The sequence below is a fragment of the Pteropus medius genome, unplaced genomic scaffold (genome assembly GCF_902729225.1).
Source record: "Pteropus medius unplaced genomic scaffold, Ma_sr-lr_union100, whole genome shotgun sequence".
NCBI classification, from domain to species: domain Eukaryota; kingdom Metazoa; phylum Chordata; class Mammalia; order Chiroptera; family Pteropodidae; genus Pteropus; species Pteropus medius.
In genome coordinates, this window is record NW_024349802.1 from 24301731 (window position 1) to 24321152 (window position 19422).

Consider the following 19422-nt stretch of genomic DNA (forward strand, 5'->3'; position numbering starts at 1 on the left):
ACAGTGGTTCACAGACTGGGGTTCAGAGCTCCATATAATTATGATTCGCAGATCTGCTAATCGTAAATCTCTGCCTCAAATCGTAAATCTCTGGCAACCTTTTATATTATTTATCAGTCCAAGGAGTAAATATGGAAACAACAAATAGGAGTTTTCTGAAATTCTTTTTTCTTTTTCTAAGTTTATTGCTTAATTTAAATTGCTTGAGAAACACTGGCTATACATAAACTGACTGGAGGTGTGTGCTCACAAATAAACAAATATAATGTATGTATACACATGAATACATTCTACATGGCTCCAGAAAGGAAGACTTTAGACCATAATTCTTATCTTGAAAAACCCAATTTTATGTTTAAGATTTTTGTTTAAGATTTTTATAGAGTGCAAGCTTACTTTATTTCAGGCAAGAGAGACTTCCATAACAGCAGATTTTGGTAAAAATATTTTTTGCCTCATTTAATTTCTATTAAAACATCAGAGACTATTCAGTTTTCATCTGTAAATTTGAGTTAATAATAATACCTACCTCATAATAGTTGGAACATTTCAATTTCAAAAAAATATTTTTTTCCATTCCCCAAAAAGAGTTACAGGTTATTTTGGTTCGAACCACATGAAATTGCCAAAGTCTATAGGCCATTTTCACATGGTTCGACCTTATGATTGGATGGTATAGGATTATAAGCATAAGAGTCAATTGTACATTTCAAGATGGTTGAAAACATATTTAACCAACAGACTAGATTTATATTTATAGCAAAACTATATAGATGGTAGCTGCCTAGAACAAGTTTCAATAATCTGTTGAGTTTTCATATCCCAGGAAGCCACTTTACAGTATATATTAGATCAAATTTGTCCAAGATGCTGTTTATTGTGTAGGGGTTGATTCTAAATGATATACAGCTCAACAGTTTTTATTTAAATAGCTGTATATTTCACTGATGTTATTTCTTAGAAATTGAAGAATATCTTTGAGTAGCATTGAGGTGTTAAATGGACATGGCAAAAATTGTGAAAATGATGTATCAGTGACTAAAATTTGGAAAACATGTTAGAAGACAGAGAAAGAAAAAATGTAAGAGTTGAAAAAGAGGAAAGGATTAGAGAAACAAAGATAATGATAGCTTTATATATATATAAAAAAATGCATGAAACCATAAAGGGGAAAAAATCTACATGGTAGAAACCAAAAAATCATCCCAGGTTGTTGCAGCTCTGGCCTGGCATGTGTTTGCCTGTGTAGGCTAAGTCTCTGTAAACTTTAGAAAGAAACATTATACTGTTCAAGAAGCTTGTAGAACTTATGCGATTAAACTTTCTTTTACTTCATTTTTTTTTTTTCCAGACATTAGTAAATTTACTCTGTGCCCGAGATAGTAATGTTCTGTTGGGAGCCCTTCTGGCTCTGGCTAGTTTAGCTGAAAGGTAAGTATATTTTAATATATTTTCCAGTTCTGCTACTATAGCAATTTAGGTGGGAGAGATACAAAATAGATTAGTCTCTCTAGTTACTTTATTACCTACTTAGAAAAATAAGCATGACAAAGTATTAATATATTGAAGAGGATCCTAGATGGAAAAGCATCATGTTAAAATATAAGTAGGAAAGCAAATCACAGTTTAAAATCTTCTCTTTTTTTTTTCCTGAACAGAAATATTTACCTAGTCTTTCATCCAACCCTCAGTTACTTCTGCTTTCGAAATTACTGCAATTTTTTTTGGCAGCTGAATCTCCCTGACCTTCTTTTTTTCATTCTCTCCTGTGCATTTATTTTAACATATAAAACATTTCATTTACACTTAAAAAATCTGGACAACCTGTCCCCTTATAGATGTCATGAATATTTTAAATAAAAGAGCTTTAAATATATTTTTATATTAAAAATATATATATATCACATTTTCTTTATTCATCTATCAAAGGACATACAGCTCATTTTCATATTTTGGCTGTTGTGAATAATGCTGATCATTAGTTTTTGTGTGAATAGTATATGATCCCTTTGCAGAAAGGGAACTATATTATCATCATATTGTTATTAAACAAATTTAAACTTATGAAATGTAGTATTTATTGAATGTTGGAATTTGATATAGTCTTGCCCTATGGAGGTATGTTGCATTTTTATTCTCACCCTGAGATAATATGGAATTTGGAAAACATGTTAGAAGACAGAGAAAGAAAAGAAAATGTAAGAGTTAAAAAGAGGAAATTAAATATTAAATAAGTGAATATGGTGAATTATGTTTTTAGTAGTTACTAATAGTTTTCAATTTGTAGTCCGGGATGTAGGGAGAAGATAAGTGAACTCAACATTGTAGAAAATCTGCTGATGATTTTACATGAATATGATTTGCTCTCCAAAAGGTAGGATTGCTAAAAGGGAAAAAGACAATGTCTTATATTTGATGAAAATGATTTTTTAAATTTTGTCATGTTATTTACATTGTTAACTGAATATCATGAGTCAGTTTAGGATTTATTTTCTTTTTAAGTTTATAAAGAAAGTAGAGCAAAGTGGTGTATCAGTTTATCTTTGGTTCTGCATTACTTCTAGATTTGGGCATAGAATCAAATTATAGAAATCTTAAGATAACATCTTTAATTTTTTGTTTATTGCATTTATTTGCATCCTATCTCTTTAAGGAAAGAAACTGAGCTGGCTCTATTTTTAGTAATTTCAGGTTGTGTGTCAAATAAATGATTAGATTGCTAAAATCTGTTTTGCTTAAAGCCAGTAAAATAAATTCAAATAGGTTCTGATTTGTTTTATGACCATCTGTTATAACTCAAAACAGAATCTAGAATAAAATTAAATCATTTTCAATTGAACTAAATAGTTCTCTAAAGATTTACTGTATTCAGATAGTTATTAAATTGTTTTTAAATAGATGCAGTCAACATCCTTCGCTATTTAATTGAGTAAATAATTTTTTAAAGAGGAAAAATAAATAACAGAAAGTCAAATGATGGAATCCCAACACTTAATTCATAGTAAGTCCCCCTAGATTCTTCTTCAAAGCCAATTTAACATTCTTTCACAAACTACACTTATAGACTTGGCTATATGAATTCATTCACCAAACAAACAGCCTCCGCAAAAGTGTTGGCAAACCAAAAATGAATAAGATACAAGTGTGTAGTGTAGGAGAGGGGACAGACATGCAAATCAACGGTTTCATCATAGCACTGTAAATGGAGTGGTTGATGCTGGCACAGAATACACTGCAGCATAGCGCAGAGCCTCTCCCAATCAGTGAGAGTCATGCCAAGTTTCTTGAAGGAAGGAGGGCTTATCTAGACAGGAGAGAGCAAGTGAAAGCAGGATATGCTCCCACATGGGGGCATGAAGTGGTAGGTATTAGAAGATCTTGCATGGTTGGACACAGCTGGAGCAAAGAGTACAGGAGGGAAAGTATCTGAAATAATAGGTTAAAAATATAGCTAATTTTGTCAGGCTTTCCATATGCCAGGCTCTGCTCTAAGCACTTCTGTGCGTTCACTCATTTGATCTGAACAATAACCCTATTAATTTCCATATTTTATAGCTGATACAACAAAACACTGTTAGCCAGGTCATTATGGGCTCTGCATGTTTAATAAATAGTGAAGTTTTTATCATGAACTTTATGGGGATTCATAGAAAGATTTTAAGCATGTTCCCATTTATGTTATGGGAACATTACTCAGATGGCAGTGAGTGGGGGCTGTTGGTTGGGGAGTATAACCACACAACGAGATCCATTTAGAACAAGGAGGGAATGTTTTGTGTAGAAAGTTTGAGAAGGGGAAGAATACTGTTTACCGAAGAACACAGGTTCTGAATGTCAGAGCATAAACGTTGAGGAGGGAGAGGAGCCATGGAAAATAGCATGCGAGGGAAGGAATTGCGAGGCAGTCTGGGAATGAGAATATTGGAGAGGTAGATGGCAGAGGGCCTTAATCCTTGAGCATAATCAAATATCACAAGAAGGGGGTGAGTGCAGTGGGGTTAGCTAGCTGCATGACTTACAAGAGAATTAATCCCAGCAGTTGCCCAGGAAATAGAGGGTACCGGAGGCGCTTGATTGGCAGGTTGGGAAAGGAGAAGGAAGTGTGTTGGATGATTTCCAATTTTCTGGCTGGAAAATTGAAAAGACTGAGGCGTCATGAGTCAAGATCAGGGTGGTGAGAGGAAGAGCCGATTTGGGGGAAGATTTTGGCTTTGAGTTTAGACACAGTGGGATGAGTTCCCATGGAACAGCTATGTAGCAGAGGGAGTGTTTGAGGCCATGGGAATAGATGATGCTATCCAGGGAGAGTGTTTAGGATGGTTCATCATCATCATGTTTCAGAGCTCAGCTAAACCTCCTGTCTTATGCCATCGTTATATTTACATTGCTCTAGATATTCACTGAACAATTTTCATTTAATTCCCCTGCATTGTAGTGTTTTTGCCATTTTGTATTGTCTTGTTTTGGCAACCACAGAGTAACTTTCTATAGACCAGGACAAGGGTTTTCTCTTTCTTTTGTCTTGAGCACAATGCAGGTCTCATTATATGCACCTGACACCTATTTGCCGGTTAGTAAGTTTTTAGCCATACCAATGGGGATACAATGAGATTATGACTTAGAATGGCAGTCAGCAAATTGTGACCTGCAGACTAAATTTGGCTCCCTGCCTGTTTTTGTAAATAAAGATTTATTGAGACATAGCCATGCCCATCTGTTTTTATGTGTCGTCTTTGGCTGCTTTTGCACACATTGTCACATTTGGGTAGTTATGACAGAGCCTGTTTGACCAGCAAAGCCAAAAATGTTTGGCTGTAGTCCAGCCCTTTACAGAAAATGTATGTTGACCTGTGATTTAGAAAATGTTTGATCCAGGCAGTGATGACAGCGCTAGTCTAAATTAAAGTTAATCACTGTGCTGCGATTCTCATCGTCGCTCTCCCTGTGCAGACTAACTGCGGAGTTGCTGCGCCTACTTTGTGCCGAACCCCAAGTGAAAGAGCAGGTGAAGCTCTATGAGGGGGTCCCCGTCCTCCTCAGTCTGCTCCACTCTGATCACCTGAAGCTGCTCTGGAGCGTCGTCTGGATCCTGGTGCAGGTTTGTGAGGACCCCGAGACCAGTGTGGAAATTCGCATCTGGGGAGGCATCAAGCAGCTTCTTCATATTTTACGAGGGTGAGTCAGGGAGGGCTTTGGCCCACTTTGTCCTAGTCAGTGAAGGCTGGGGACTCTGCCATAAGATAGCAGATTGGGTACATGCTCAGCTTACTCTCTCCTGGTCTTTGGACATTCATGTTTTGTAGAATCATTTTTACTTGTCACAAACATGCTCTAAATTGATGGTCAGGGGTGTTCATCTTTCAAGCTCCTTGGGAGTCCTGACATGTTTTATCTTTGTATCACTAGCCTCCAGTACAGTGCCAGGAATGTAGGAGGCCATCAGTCTGCAAATGTAGGTTGAATGGAAAACCAATAACCCAAAGAAAACATTTGTCTTATCACCTTTTTCTTGAATCACTATATGCATATTATAATTCCAACAAGTACAATAAATTACTGTTTTACTAAAATGTCTTCGTGTGCGTATATGTCATTCATCTGTAAAGAGAAACCAAAGCCTACGTTAAAGGAATAGATATAAAATTCTTAGTTAAAATTGGAGAAAATATCATTAATCAAATGATGGCCACGTTACTGACCCTGGTCCAGTTGCTCTTTTCTCTCTAATTTTCATCACAGTGCTCTAAGGTGGGTTAACACCTTATTTATCTCTCTTTTAAAAATAACATTGCAATGACATTCAAAGCCAGGAATATGGGGAAGGAATGGTTTGCTAAAATACTTTTTAAATTGAAATTTTCTTGATGTTGTGATAACCACTATATTGTATATATTGTATATGTTGTACATAGTAGATATAATATATAGATATATATATATATATACACACATGTATATATATTTTTTTATTGAAAGAAATTTATAACTTTTATAAGAATGAGGTATGCTGTGGAGTTTTAACTTCTGGCTATATAACAGAATGCATTAAAATTACAGTGATAAGATGGTGATCTGCTGCTGCTGGGGCCCTGTGTGTCTTCCGTGTATAGTAGATATATATATCTACTATATACAATATATACAATATAGTAGATATATTGAAGTATTGAATAATAGCGTATTTTGGTACCATCAAGGGGAAGGTTCTCTTACCTATTATAAAGTATAATTCAGCCCTGTAGGTATTTAATCAAAGTTGGAAAGGAACATATCTGCTTCAGAGGGCTCATATTTATGATCTATGGTATATAACTAAAGCTCATGCTAATAAAAGCAGAGTGACATATCAATTTTAATATGACTAGAGGTTATCAAATCAATATTATGCAGACCCTGTGCTTGTTATGTTTCTAAAAATATTGTGGAACTATGTGTTATTAACTTCATTTTCTCTGAGGGAATATTCCAAAGCCTAAGAGCAGACTGTGGAGATATGAACCATAGCTTTGTTAGTGATTGCTGTTATTACCAAAACAAAGGAAAAAATTATAGACTGTTGACTACTTGCTTTTATGAATATCACATAAAAATCTCAAATACTTTAAATTATAAATCTTTCATTAATGCTATGGCATAATAATAAGCTAGCCCCTTGGTCAAAATAATTACATTTGACAAAAGTTTGTGTTTGCTCGAGTTTGTAGGATGATGATGGTGATGCTGATAGTGATGGTGGTTATTATTATTTGTCAATATGCCCATTACAACAGGGTTGCCCTCTTAGAAAGCAGTTATTTTCTTGATGATAAAATTAAATTCTATAATAGTTAACCAGTATTTCAAGGAAAAATCTACTTTTTTTTTTTACCACATATAATTGAGTTAAGTATGAGACACCATTTTTCCTCTTTTTCTCAAGCTGTAACTATCCTTGATAGAATAGAGTTCTTTCACATCTGAAGAGTCATTTTGCCAGTACGTTTTTACGGTGGAATGTTAGAAAACTCTTTCCTAGGAAGATGATAGATGTCAGCACTTATTCATTGTTAAATATATCTTCACGCTGTGGGAGAATTTATTACCCCAGCTGGTGAACACTATCCTTCCAGAGCTTGTTCCTTCCCCCGAGCTGCCTGGAGCAGGTTCCAAAGGTGGAGGTTGCCAGGTCGTCTGCTGGCCTGAGTATGAACAGGCATTGTTGTCAGGGCAGCTCCAGGAAACCTGTTCATGCCCATCCACCTGCGATCCCAAACTCGAAGGCGGTTCCTGAAAGGCTATATACTCTTGATAATGTGGCGTGATCTCTAAAATTCGAGTTTTGGCATAATTATATTAACAGACAAGATCCCTGATTATGACTACTCATAGGCCCAGCTCCATTCCTGTCCCTGTGCTCAGTGAAGGGAAGACACTAGTGGGCCCAGATGACGTGGTAGGGAAGCCAAGGAGATTCTATCTGTGTTATATGTAGGAACATAGAAATCCACATAGAGCTGCTGCCATAGAAAATGAATAAATGAAAAAAATACGGGAACTGAGTGAAACAAAATGGAACTAAGCAGGTAAAAGACGTGAAGGATCTGCGGTGGAAGATGTTGCATTAAGTAAATGGAGAAAGAAATGTTTTATTTTTGTCAAATGTTAAACAGAACATGAAATTTATAAAACGAGGTTAAAGACGTGACGAGAGGACAATAAAGCAGAGAGGAGAGAGATTGCAGAGCTGAGGAAGAAGACGAGGACTGAGTGACATACACGGAACTAATACATTCACTAGAAACTGGAATTAGGAAAAGGACGGGCACCCTTGAACAAAATTACACGTCACGTAGAGAGAAAGACAAAGGAATGAGAGCAATTAGGAAGTGAAAGGTATGGCCAGCAGAAGATGGGTTTTCAACGTGTGGATAATTGATATCCCTGAGTTAGAAGCAAAATGAATTAAAAAAATATTCAAAGATATAATAGAAGAGAACTTTCCTAAAATAAAGGAAGATTGGAATTTCATGGAAAAAGAAAACAAAATAGTGAAGACTGAGACGTATTCAGGAGCATCGACTGCGGCAGAATGGTGTTCGAAAGCAAAGGTGGCAGTGGAGCAGTGGGGAGGGGGTGGTCCTGTCAATAAATGGTGCCGAGTCAGTTCAGTAACCATGTATAAAAAAAAGAAAGAGAGAGAGGGAGGGAAGGAAAGAGGAAGGAAGGAAGGAAGAAAGAAAAGAAGGAAGGGACTCTTACCTCACACCATATACTAACATCAACTTTAGGTGGATTGGAAGGTCAAACAATAGAGACACAGCAGAAAACTTTATGACCTGGGGAAGGTAAAGATTTCTTAAAAAGAAGACTCAGAAAGTACTGATTAGGAAAATTGATAAATCAATTTGTGCATTAACTTTTCTTTTTCAGAGACAGAAATTTTGTTTCAGATCGTTCTTCCATCGGAAGCTTGTCTAGCGCAAATGCAGCAGGCCGAATCCAGCAGCTTCACCTGTCGGAAGATTTAAGCCCTCGGGAGATACAGGAAAATACTTTCTCTCTTCAAGCAGGTATTTATATCATATTATTAAGTTTTATTATTTGATATTCTTTAATCTTATATTGTCTTCTTATTCTGTTATACAATTAGTATGATCGCATTAATTAGGCATGATTTATAAGTTTAAAAAATATGAAGTTAGATTCCTGTGGATGCCCCAGAATCACTGGCGCTAGTGCTGGACTTGCAGGTTAGCGGTACCACAGACTCTTCTCTCCCTTCCGTGTTCCGAACGCATGAAGAAGTAAGTCACCGATAGAAGTCAGACATAAAAGTGATCAGAATGTTAGCTTTGTTACTAATAAAGCTGGATTAGAGAATGCAGCTTCGTCTGTGCTCAGAATCATGGTTCCTATTATTTTCTAGGTCTCAGGGCACCCTCCTTAAGGGAGACTCTGCAGTGCACGTCCCCATTCCACAGGGAGCAAGCGAGTGCCTTCCTCCCACCTCATGAGCTCCTAAAGAGAAGACAGAGATGCTGCCCTGTGTGGGATTCCCATGCAAAAGCAGGCGTAGGGATGCACGCATACATTTGTTGGCAGTTTGGCGTAACCTTGAACAGTTCTGTAGCCTGTGCCCTTTGGTGCAAGTGGGGCTACAGCGCTGCTGACCAAGCTGGGCGCCCAGCAGTGGTCCGCAGGAAGGGAGCAGAGAGGCACTGGGTGGGCCAGCAGGAGGGCAGGCAGGCCCTAAGAGGGGAAGAGCAGATGTGGCAGGGGTTGAAAAGAAGGAGGTAAGGAGAAGGGCAGACTTGCTTTGTTCCGCAATGTTTGCTCCTAGAGAGTGGAGAAGATGTTTGTTCACAGGCTTGAGGTCAGGGAAATAGGATCCCCTGCTTGAATTGTCATTTCCACTTGTTCTAAAAGGCCTCTATTTCAACATAAAGGCTCTTACTGGGAACTTCCTGTTTGAAGACTTACAGGAAGTATAATCCAGCTGAAATCAGAGTTCCTAGTATTCTGGGCCTCTCACAAAGAGTGAATGAGATTGGTGGTGGTAGAGGTCAGAAGGGCAGTAACCCACTGAGGGACGGTACACTCCTACCTGGGAGGGCCTCAACAGGCCTTTGGGGACTGGAGATATATGTTCATCACAGTGGCAGTGGTTACAGGGTTATAGTTATGTAATATCTCACTAAGCTGTATGCTTGAGATATGTCTACACAGTTTATTTTATACCTCAATGAAAAATTTTTAAAAAGATTAAAAACTTGAGGTGTCGGGAGCAGGATCTGAGTTTTGGCTGCACCCACTTTGTTGGTCACGTCATCTTATGAGTTCCTTAACCTTTCCAAGCCTCGGCTTTGTTCGTGTGGAATGGTGATGGTAGTCCTGATGTCAGCATTAGAGGGTCATTATGAGAATTATACGAGGATATGTGTAAAGGCCATAGCACAGCATATGGCCATTGGCAAGGGCCTGATAAAATGCCATTATCCTTTATAGGTGCTCTGTGCTACAAAATCCAGTATAACTCCTATTGGACCAGAAGCAGCTCAGTACAGAATTCCACCAGAAGCTGACACAGTGGCTGTTTTTTACGACAGGACGGGTGACAGGATTTAACACCTGGCAGACTAGGGTCGGACTTCTGGCCCCTTCTTATTATTAGTTCTGTTGGCCTAGTCTGATAACTTTTCCAAACCTCAGTTTTCTCATTGGTAAACTGGTAATCATAGTGTATACTCTGATTATAAAGGTTAATTTGGATACTATTTTTAGAGTCTGCTCTCGGTTAGCCAACCATTGTTTATAGATGTGTTTATAGAGCACCTGCTAAGTGGTCGAGCGCTGGTGGTTACAGTGAATCAGACAGATGCAGTCCCTGCCTCCTGGTACACAGCAAGCGCTCAATAAAAAGCTGCTGTTGCTGTGGGATGGGTGTGCATGCACACACATCACACGAGGAGGAGAGTCAGAAGCCATTAGAAGTCAAGCTCCCTTCTCCCAGAGCTGTGCCAAAAGGAAAATCAGTGTTTTTTTAGGAGTGACTCTGCTGACAGAATTCCCTGTGGAGTTGGTGTATCGATGTAACTCTATGTCAGTAGCACCGTCACGGTGACGCCGGGCATGACTGTTTGGTGGTTTTCGTTCCAGCCTGCTGTGCCGCCCTCACGGAACTGGTGCTCAATGACACCAATGCCCACCAGGTGGTTCAGGTGAGTGTGCCGCTCCCCAGGGCAGGGGCTCTGTACCCAGGCTGTGATTGACTGACCCCACTTCTGGCCCAACGCTGTACAGCGTCACGTGGTTTTAATATATTTTAATATGTCTTATTTAACTTACAGAATTCTATTTTACATTCTTGTCCTTCTTTAACTTACCTACCTCGAAAAGAACTGCCATGTGGTTAATTGGTGGTGTTTCTTCCCTATATCATATGAAGTCCTTTTCATTTTTTTTTTTTTTTTTTCTCCAAAGCTATTCTGAACTTCTTTAATTCTGGGCATATGGGATACCATGAGTTAAGGGTAGCAGTCACTTAAAAAGTATATCAAGTGTGTACTCTCAAATTCAAGTATATGCATCCAATATATATCTAAATACACACATATGTATACCACCCATGTATGGGTTTCTATTATAAAAGTTACTTCATGCTTATTGAATTTTACAGAGAAAACTTTTTTTTTTTTTTTTTTTGGTCAATACAATATATCCATTCAACTTCAAAATGACAGAAGTTCATAAAAGTTAGTAAGAGATCAGGTTATCAGCAATTAGAGCCCCTTGGGGAAGCTCAGCAAATCACTAAAAGCTGGGGAAGCTTTAATAACATAATCTATGATTTTTAGAATTTCCGGGTTAGCACCGGTGCCTGTACTGACCGTGAGGGAAAAATACGTGGTGAGGGAGGCTGGCATGGAAATAAATGCTGCTAAAAGAATTCCTGTTATCATGACTTGCTGGTTTGGCCCCTGGAAACGTGACTTACCCTCTCTAAGTTTTGGTTTTATCACGTATAAAACAGGGAAATTATATAGACTAATTCACAAATAGCTATAAAGACTAAATGCAGTTAGGCATGTCCACGTAGAGTTCAGTGGATTACGCATTTAATGGGTAACAGAAAAGTAGCAATGAGTTAGTAGTTTTGTTCATTCCTTCATGTGTATATTTGTATTAGTCTTAGTCTAGGAAGACATTCCCTGTGTTTTCACGGATAACATTCATTTTCTATTTTAATCTATTATTCTTGTTTCTTTTATTTTTCTATTTTCTACAATAATTGCAATGAATTTAACAAAACTATAAAGGGAGAAATTATATTTCATAAATATTTAAAATGCAATGTATAAAGATTATAAAGATATCCAGATGCCTTTTTGTCCCCTACTCTGTTTTTTAAAGTATTTAAGTCACTTTAAATTGATATTATTTATAAAGTATTTAAGTCACTTTAAATTGATATTACTGTATTATTTATAATCTTTAGAGACAGTTGGAATTTTAAGATTGTGGTTATGGTCTTTGGTTTGTAAAAGTGTTACATTGACATTTTTAGTATTGTTCTGCCATAATTACTTAAAGTTCCAAGATTATACTAATATTTCTTCTTAATATTAATTTTTGAGATTGTTTAGTTGCTTCTTTATGCCTGTGGAGTTCTATGACATTGCCACTGGTCACTGATAACATGGCTCCTTTATTCCTCCAGGAAAATGGTGTATATACAATAGCAAAATTAATTTTACCAACCAAACAAAAGAATGCAGCAAGGACTAATCTATTACAGGTAATAAACATGTCCATTGTTCTTCAATATCGAGTTACTGAAATCTGGGGGAACTTTGGTAATAATATAAGCTATGATTTTTAGAATTTTTAAGTTAGTGCTGGTGCTTGTACTGACCAGGAGGGAAAACTGGCATGGAAGCAAATGCTATTAGAACAGTGAAAGAGGCTTAACAGTGATTTCTCTACCAGAGCAAATTAGGCAATTTTATTTAGCTATTTCCTTGCTGATCAATAAGTCTTATTTAAAAACAAAACAGAACAAAACACGTATTGCTTGTGTATCAGAAGACAATGACAGGAAAATTATATGCCATCTTTAAGCATGAACCACAGTCACTCACATTTTACCTTTACGAAGGAAAGTCTATAAAATGGATCTCGATGGATGAGAAGGGATTTTCCAAATGGATAAAGGGACATGAGTAGGGCACAGTGGTATGGGGGGGAAGGGCATGACACACAGAGGGAACAACATGTGCAAAGTATGGGAGCCTGACAGCTTACAGCATGCTTCAGTTGCTCAGTGGGGCTAGGATTACAGTTGGGTATGCGGGTGCCCCAGGAGATGAGGCCTTATAGGTAAGAAAGGGAGACATTACGGGGAGTCCTCTGTGCTTTTTTGAGGAGTGGCCGTCAAGGGCCAGTATCCCGAAGACACTGGAATGATGAAGTCAGATTTGAAGTAAGCCTTTGCTGTAGCTGCAGCTCATCTTTTCTTCAAGTCAGTCAGAGAAGGAAGTACAAAACAACCTTTGCCTCCAGTCTGATTTAAGAGCTATCGCCCAGAATGACGGTCAAACCTAGCAGAGAATTTTCGGTGGTATCTGCGGGCTGGCAGCCACAGGTTTTTGGAGAGCTACAGATGAAAGCATACAGGAGTGGGACTTAATTTCTTCAGTGCCCCACAGATGTAGGACACTGTGTCGGAACACAGGGAAAGTCAAAGCCATCCCGCAGATGCATTTTGCTGAGCAGCAGAGGGTTTTTAAAAATTCCCGTTGAAATGGCTTTCGAGGAACATGCACATTCTCCACCCGCTCCAGTCGCCACGTCTCTCTTACCAGGCTCCTTCGTGTCATTGTGTTATCTGCCTGGCTTCTCTGGGCAGTTCTGTCTGTGAACCTTCTTCCATATTCACATCACTAATTTTATCCAGATTTGAATTCAGCAGACCCCGATCACCCCAGTGGCGGCCTGTTAGGCAGCTCATCTGCAGGCTGGGGGCTCACACTCTCTCTCTTTTTTTTTCTCGGCACTGCAAAATGTCAGATGTTTATTTTTCTTCCTTAAAGTCTCACAGGCCTCTTTCTGAGTGTTCACAGGAGTTACTGTAGATTGTTCTATTTGGGGAATGCTTAAGCCTCTTTACTCAAGAGACCAATTTGTCAAGTTTGAGTCCAGTGCGCCTGTGGCTATTTTTATATGTCATCATTTCTAGTGTTTATTTTCTCACAGAAACCATATAAATATTGAGGTATACATAGCAGGCTAGAAACAAAATAAACCTTGAGCTCCTGGAAATCTTTGTACATTTGGTTTTCTCAGCGTAGGAATTTTATTTCTTGTGTCTGCACTCATATGGAACTTTCTAGAAAGGAATTACTGACGAGCACTGAGTGAAACAAGGCCCAGATCTCTATCATTTCCACAACATAAAAGCTTTTTAAATTCAAGAACTCCCCCAGGTGTTCATGGTTTTTGTTTTCAGTGGCAAGCTTTGGCTCCCATATAGACCAGTCACACTCCTAATAAAGCCACTTTAATATTTATTTCATGATAACTCTATCCTGAAAACGTTTTAATTTATTGAACTCCTATTTGAGAATCATGTGTCCTTCTGTTTTCCAGTGTTATGCCTTCAGAGCCTTGAGATTTCTCTTCAGTATGGAAAGAAACAGGCCACTCTTTAAAAGGTATGAGCTTAGAGAAATTTAAGTGACCAGCAATCTCTAGATTGAACTATTTTCACATACCTGATTTAGATGCAGTAAGAGAAGAGTGAATCAGGGTGGAAAACATGTATCTTCAGATTCCTTAGAACCCACAGATAAAACTGAGCTACCATAGTGATATCTTAACACTGAAAATTAACACAATGATGAAAGACCATGAATCATTATATCAATATAACTCTTCTTAATTGCATGTGACTGTTATGATTTTAGTTTTTTCTTTTTTTGTTGTTAGACATTAACATATTAAATGGATGCCATCAAAATCTGTGCTTGTCTTTGCCCATTTAGAAATTCCAGAATTGATCTAGTCATTTCCTCTTAATCAATAGGAAAAAAAAAAAACATATTTGTCTGCCTATCTTCCATAGGTTAGGAGCTCATTTGAAATAGAGGAGGCTGGATGCTCTTGAGTTAGGAGGTAGTGCTGGTTGGCTGTGACAGAAAAATCACTGCCTTGGGAAGCAGACACTAGTTATCTAAATGGGTGGACTGCATGCTATTTAGTTGAACAGGTTAACCAAAATCTTAGCAGAATTTTACTGATGAGGCAGAATAGAAATATAGAAATATAGAAATATAGCCTTTAGTTAATGTAATATCTTCTGTTCAGAAGCATGGGACATTTTATATTGTTACTTTAATTCTACATGATGCTTGAGTTTAGAGGAAGCAAAGAAAGTAAAATTAGTTACTCATGAACACCTTTCATTTCAAGGCCCCGAATCATCCATTTTAGTGGACTTAAAGATTTTAGAAATCCAATGCGCTATCTATCCATTGCACGAGAGAGGACTTAAAGATTTTAATAAGCCCTGAAGCCAGTACTTTGGAAATAATGCACAGATCTCTCCATTTTTTCCCCTATTTACCTGTGTTTTTATAAAACTCTTAGGCTAATATTTACCTCCTAGAGATACTATCAAATAGCATTTATGAAAGTGCTCAGTACTTGAGAAGCACCCAGTAAACATTCCTTCCTAATGTGTTTAGTACCTATATCCCCAAATGTTTTACAAATAAGGTCTTTGTGTGATCTGCACCATATTTGTGTATTTTTTTATTGTGATAGAAAACACACAACGTGACATCCACCTTCTTTACAAATGGTTGAGGGTACAGTACAGTGCTGTGAACCGTCAGCGGCTCTCTATCACTTTCTGCTTGTTTTTCCTTACTGCTACAAACTGTAGGTATAGTTCACTTTTGTGACAGAAGCTGGTCTCATTTCTCGCCGCCTTGTTGATAGTCTAAGAAGTTGTTTATTTAATGTAATTAACCTGTGAATGAGCTAGATCCGAAAAGGAAGGTCTCGAATGAAGTATATATGTGTATTTTTCCCTGTAGACTTTTCCCCACCGACCTGTTTGAGATCTTCATTGATATAGGACATTACGTTCGTGATATCAGTGCTTATGAAGAATTGGTCTCAAGATTGAATTTATTAGTGGTAAGTCCTGAGTTTTAAATATTTCGGCAGGCTGCTGTGTGGCCAGTGTGGAGTTTATCATAGCAACCCATTTCCTCTTTATTTTTTTGGTTAGGAGGATGAGCTGAAGCAGATTGCTGAAAATATTGAAAGCATTAATCAGAATAAAGCTCCTTCGAAATATATAGGCAACTATGCGATTTTGGATCATCTTGGAAGTGGAGCCTTTGGCTGTGTTTACAAGGTGACTTTGCCCTTGGGGAACATTTTCGATATCCCTGAACAAACTGGATGTCCCTCCTGCACACTCACTCACAGTCGAGTTGAAGTTCTCTTACTGAAAAGTAGTAAATAATAGATATAAAAATTTGAATGACTGTTTTTGTCCATCAAGTAGTTGTACCTATGTTGTCTTGTTTTAGCTTTCAGCTCTAGAAATTGGTCACTAATCTTTGAAGACCAAAACCATTATTAATCCCTCATCAAAGAAAGTCAAAATGTCTTGTCCCAATGCATGTCACCTTCTCTAGATCATACCACTGTTTCTGTATTTACCCAGTAAAATCCTGTTGAATGTTGCAGATTGACTCAGGAAATACCAATTTTTTGAGCTGAGCTGAGTGTAAATACAGATAGAATTTTAAAAGTTTTGTGACTTATTTAAAAGACAGTTTAATCATGTGACCTTATTAATCTATCTCTCTTCCTCTTTCTACCCCACCTCTTTTTTTCTTTTTCTTATTCTTTTTCTTTTCTTTTGTTTTTTTTGTCTTCCTTATTAGGTTAGAAAGCGTAGTGGTCAAAATCTTTTAGCAATGAAAGAGGTCAATTTACATAACCCAGCATTTGGAAAGGATAAAAAAGATCGAGACAGCAGTGTGAAGAACATTGTGTCTGAATTAACCATAATTAAAGAGCAGGTACATGTCTTTCTTGTTTATGAAAATAAATGTCATCAAAAGAAAGTAGAATTCTTGTGCCATTCTTGTTTGTGCTGTTTAAGAACTGGTTCTGTTTAAAATAAGTGACATTAAGCCGGTGGTAATTTAGCCAGCTTTTTCCCTAAGGCTTGATGTTGGACCAGAGGAACACTTTCTGGAGTTTTTGTCAGGGCAGGGGTGCAGGACAGCAGAGTTCACAGCCCAGCGTGCATCCCGTATGAGGGACCCTTCTCTTTCCGTCGTAAGTGCATTCATTCTCTTCCCGTTATTGCAGGATATTTGGTTACTGAGTTACATGCATAGGACTATGACTAAGAGTCCCCTGACTTTTATCAAGTGGATCCAAGCTGTTAACATTCTTCAAATACGGCTTATTAAATCTAAAATGTGGATTTTCCAGATGGGTTATTATTTATTGGCACAAGCAGAACATTCTGACATAATGCAACAACTTAATTAACTATCATTACGAAGGTTTGTTTGGAGAGAAAGAATAAACATGTCAGAAGAGAAATGGGATTTCTTTTCGCGATCCAAGAACACATTGGTTTCTTTTTCAGCTTTCCTTATTTGCACATTCATTATGAGCACTGTTCATTTATAACTCCTGTGAAGAACTATCAATTTCACTGAGCTTCCTCCTCCACTAGTTAAATTTGCACAGCGGCTGTGCTGGGACATAAGGATCACCACGAACATGATGATTTTTATTTGTCAAAATCCACAGTTCTAGTCCAATTTCTAAATTACAATAAATATCATCAATAGCTTATTTTATAGTTGATTTTTATACAGTAATAAGTTAGATTTTTAAAAATTTGTGTTTGCTCACGCTTAGGATGACTTTCAGCAGGATTTTGTTTCCTTATAACACAGGCTGGAACATGGCTTCTGCCCCAAACTGAAATCTGGCCTGTGAGCTAGATCTGGAATATGGTTCTGGTTGCTTCTTTGGTCCCACACTCTTTAAAATCTGCTGGCTACTTGCTAGTTGATGAAGTAGACTATTTGTTTTAGCCCATTTCCTAAGGAAAGAAAGTATCAGGGTGGGGCCATATCTGATTCACGATAATTCAAAATTGTACAACTGCATTCTCACCAGAGGATTGAACCGACAGAAAGGATAATGACAATGAGGCCTAAGAGGAGGAGGCACTGGCAGACGGAAGCGACAGAAATGGGGCTAGAATGAGAGGGTAGGTTTGTTAAAATTAAAACTGAGTGGCAGTAACAAAGAGGCTCTGAAATACAGGGGCTTAAAGGAGAGGCCTCACAGCATAGTGGGCTGTTGCTCTTTCATGTAACCATCCCGAGGGAGCAGGCCAGGCTGGCCGTGTTCTCTGCTCCGTGCAGACAGTGAGAGATACTGGTTCTCTCTCTCTCATTGCTCTGCCACCTGCTAGAGCGTTATCTCCATCTGAGTTGTTGGAACTGCCCTGGGCTCATTCATGTCCAAGGCGGGAAGGGGAGAGGTGCGAGGGGGGTGCCAGTCTTCACGAGGAAGGCTCAGACACGGGCGTGCACATGGTTCCCTCATGCCCCGCTGGGGAGACTGAGCGCTAGGCCCACACCTGGCTGCGAGACAGGCTGACAAACGATCGCTGGCCGGGAAGCCACATCCTGCTACAGTGCTGTTGCAAGGGAGGAGAGAGCAGATTTTTGGTGGAGAACTAGCTGACTCCCCTTCAAAAAGGCAAGAAGAAAGACCGAAAAGAGATACAAGCCATTTGTGTATATAATGGCCACTATTCTGAGATATATAAAAAAAATTCAATTTACCTAAAAATTCAAATTATAAACAACTATAAGATTTTTAGTATTTCTTGTAGAATATGGCTTTTTTTAAAAAAGTAGAATTTCCATGTTCCTTATGGTGATAAACTATGTTAAAGAGATATTTTACTGCACTTTTTAAAAATTGAGATGTTATTGACATGTAACATATTAGTTTTAGATATACAACATAATGATTCAATATTTGTATATATTTTGAAATAATCACCACAATAACATTCATCACCATGTGTAGTTACAATATTTTTCTCTCGTGATGAAAACTTTTAAATGACAAGGAAGACTTTATTCAAGACCACTGCCAAACTATTGGAGGAGGAGAGAGAGATTGAAGTTAACTCTGAATACAGATAGGGATAGCTGAGGAATTATACCCAAAAGGCATGGTGAGGGGTCAGTGGCTGGAAAACTACTGAGAGGAACTTGGTCAGGTATCAAGGTTAGGGGAAGAGAAACTTGATTAAATAATAAAGATGGGGCGGAGTGAGGAACTTAATTGGATATCAAGAATGGGGAGATTCTGGCTAAACTGGCTTATCGGGCTTCTTGCTAAAACTAGGCAGGCCAAGGATGAGGCCTCATCAAAAGAGGGCTCAGAAACGCCTAAGTAATGTTTGGTCGAAGAGATAGTTCTTGTCAGCTATGACTGTAATTCAAACAGTTAATAACTCAGGTTATTTCAGTTTCATACTGATCATTTTGGAGAGCATAAACAAATTGTGTAAATAGACATAAACAGTGTAGGTAAATATTGAAATGGTGAGGAGAGGTGAAGAGCAATGATACAACATAAGTTGCTTCATTTTTTAATTCTCTCTGCAATCGGTGTGTGGTTTCGGGAAAGAGGGTGCTAAATGAATTCTTAAGTTTCCTTCTAGATCTACAATTCTATACTTTGGTTAAATTAGGTTGATAGAGCAAAATCAGTTTTTAATTCTGTTTGATAAGGCTATTTATGAAATTGCTAATTTCAGATTAGTTTTATAAGCAGAAAATAAAAAATAATGAAAAAATCGCGATTAAATGATAT

General features: G+C 37.9%; 1 protein-coding gene across 5 annotated transcripts in view; it reads left to right on the top strand.

The window, feature by feature from the left end:
• The window catches only part of NEK10 (NIMA related kinase 10), a 186153-nt gene that overhangs the window by 43604 nt on the left and 123127 nt on the right, over nucleotides 1-19422 (top strand). For 4 of the 5 annotated variants that reach the window (XR_005647358.1, XM_039836712.1, XM_039836713.1 and 1 more), the window contains 10 exons: nucleotides 1352-1431; nucleotides 2288-2374; nucleotides 4951-5175; nucleotides 8410-8549; nucleotides 10636-10697; nucleotides 12197-12274; nucleotides 14125-14189; nucleotides 15576-15678; nucleotides 15773-15901; nucleotides 16440-16577. Coding sequence is in view for 3 of the 5 variants with exons in the window: in XM_039836712.1 (XP_039692646.1) it covers nucleotides 1352-1431; nucleotides 2288-2374; nucleotides 4951-5175; nucleotides 8410-8549; nucleotides 10636-10697; nucleotides 12197-12274; nucleotides 14125-14189; nucleotides 15576-15678; nucleotides 15773-15901; nucleotides 16440-16577 (1107 nt within the window). In the remaining 2 variants the exon portion in view is untranslated. Of the gene's footprint in view, nucleotides 1-1351; nucleotides 1432-2287; nucleotides 2375-4950; nucleotides 5176-8409; nucleotides 8550-10635; nucleotides 10698-12196; nucleotides 12275-14124; nucleotides 14190-15575; nucleotides 15679-15772; nucleotides 15902-16439; nucleotides 16578-19422 lie in introns of those variants that run through there. The other variant, XM_039836715.1, reaches the window with a different exon arrangement.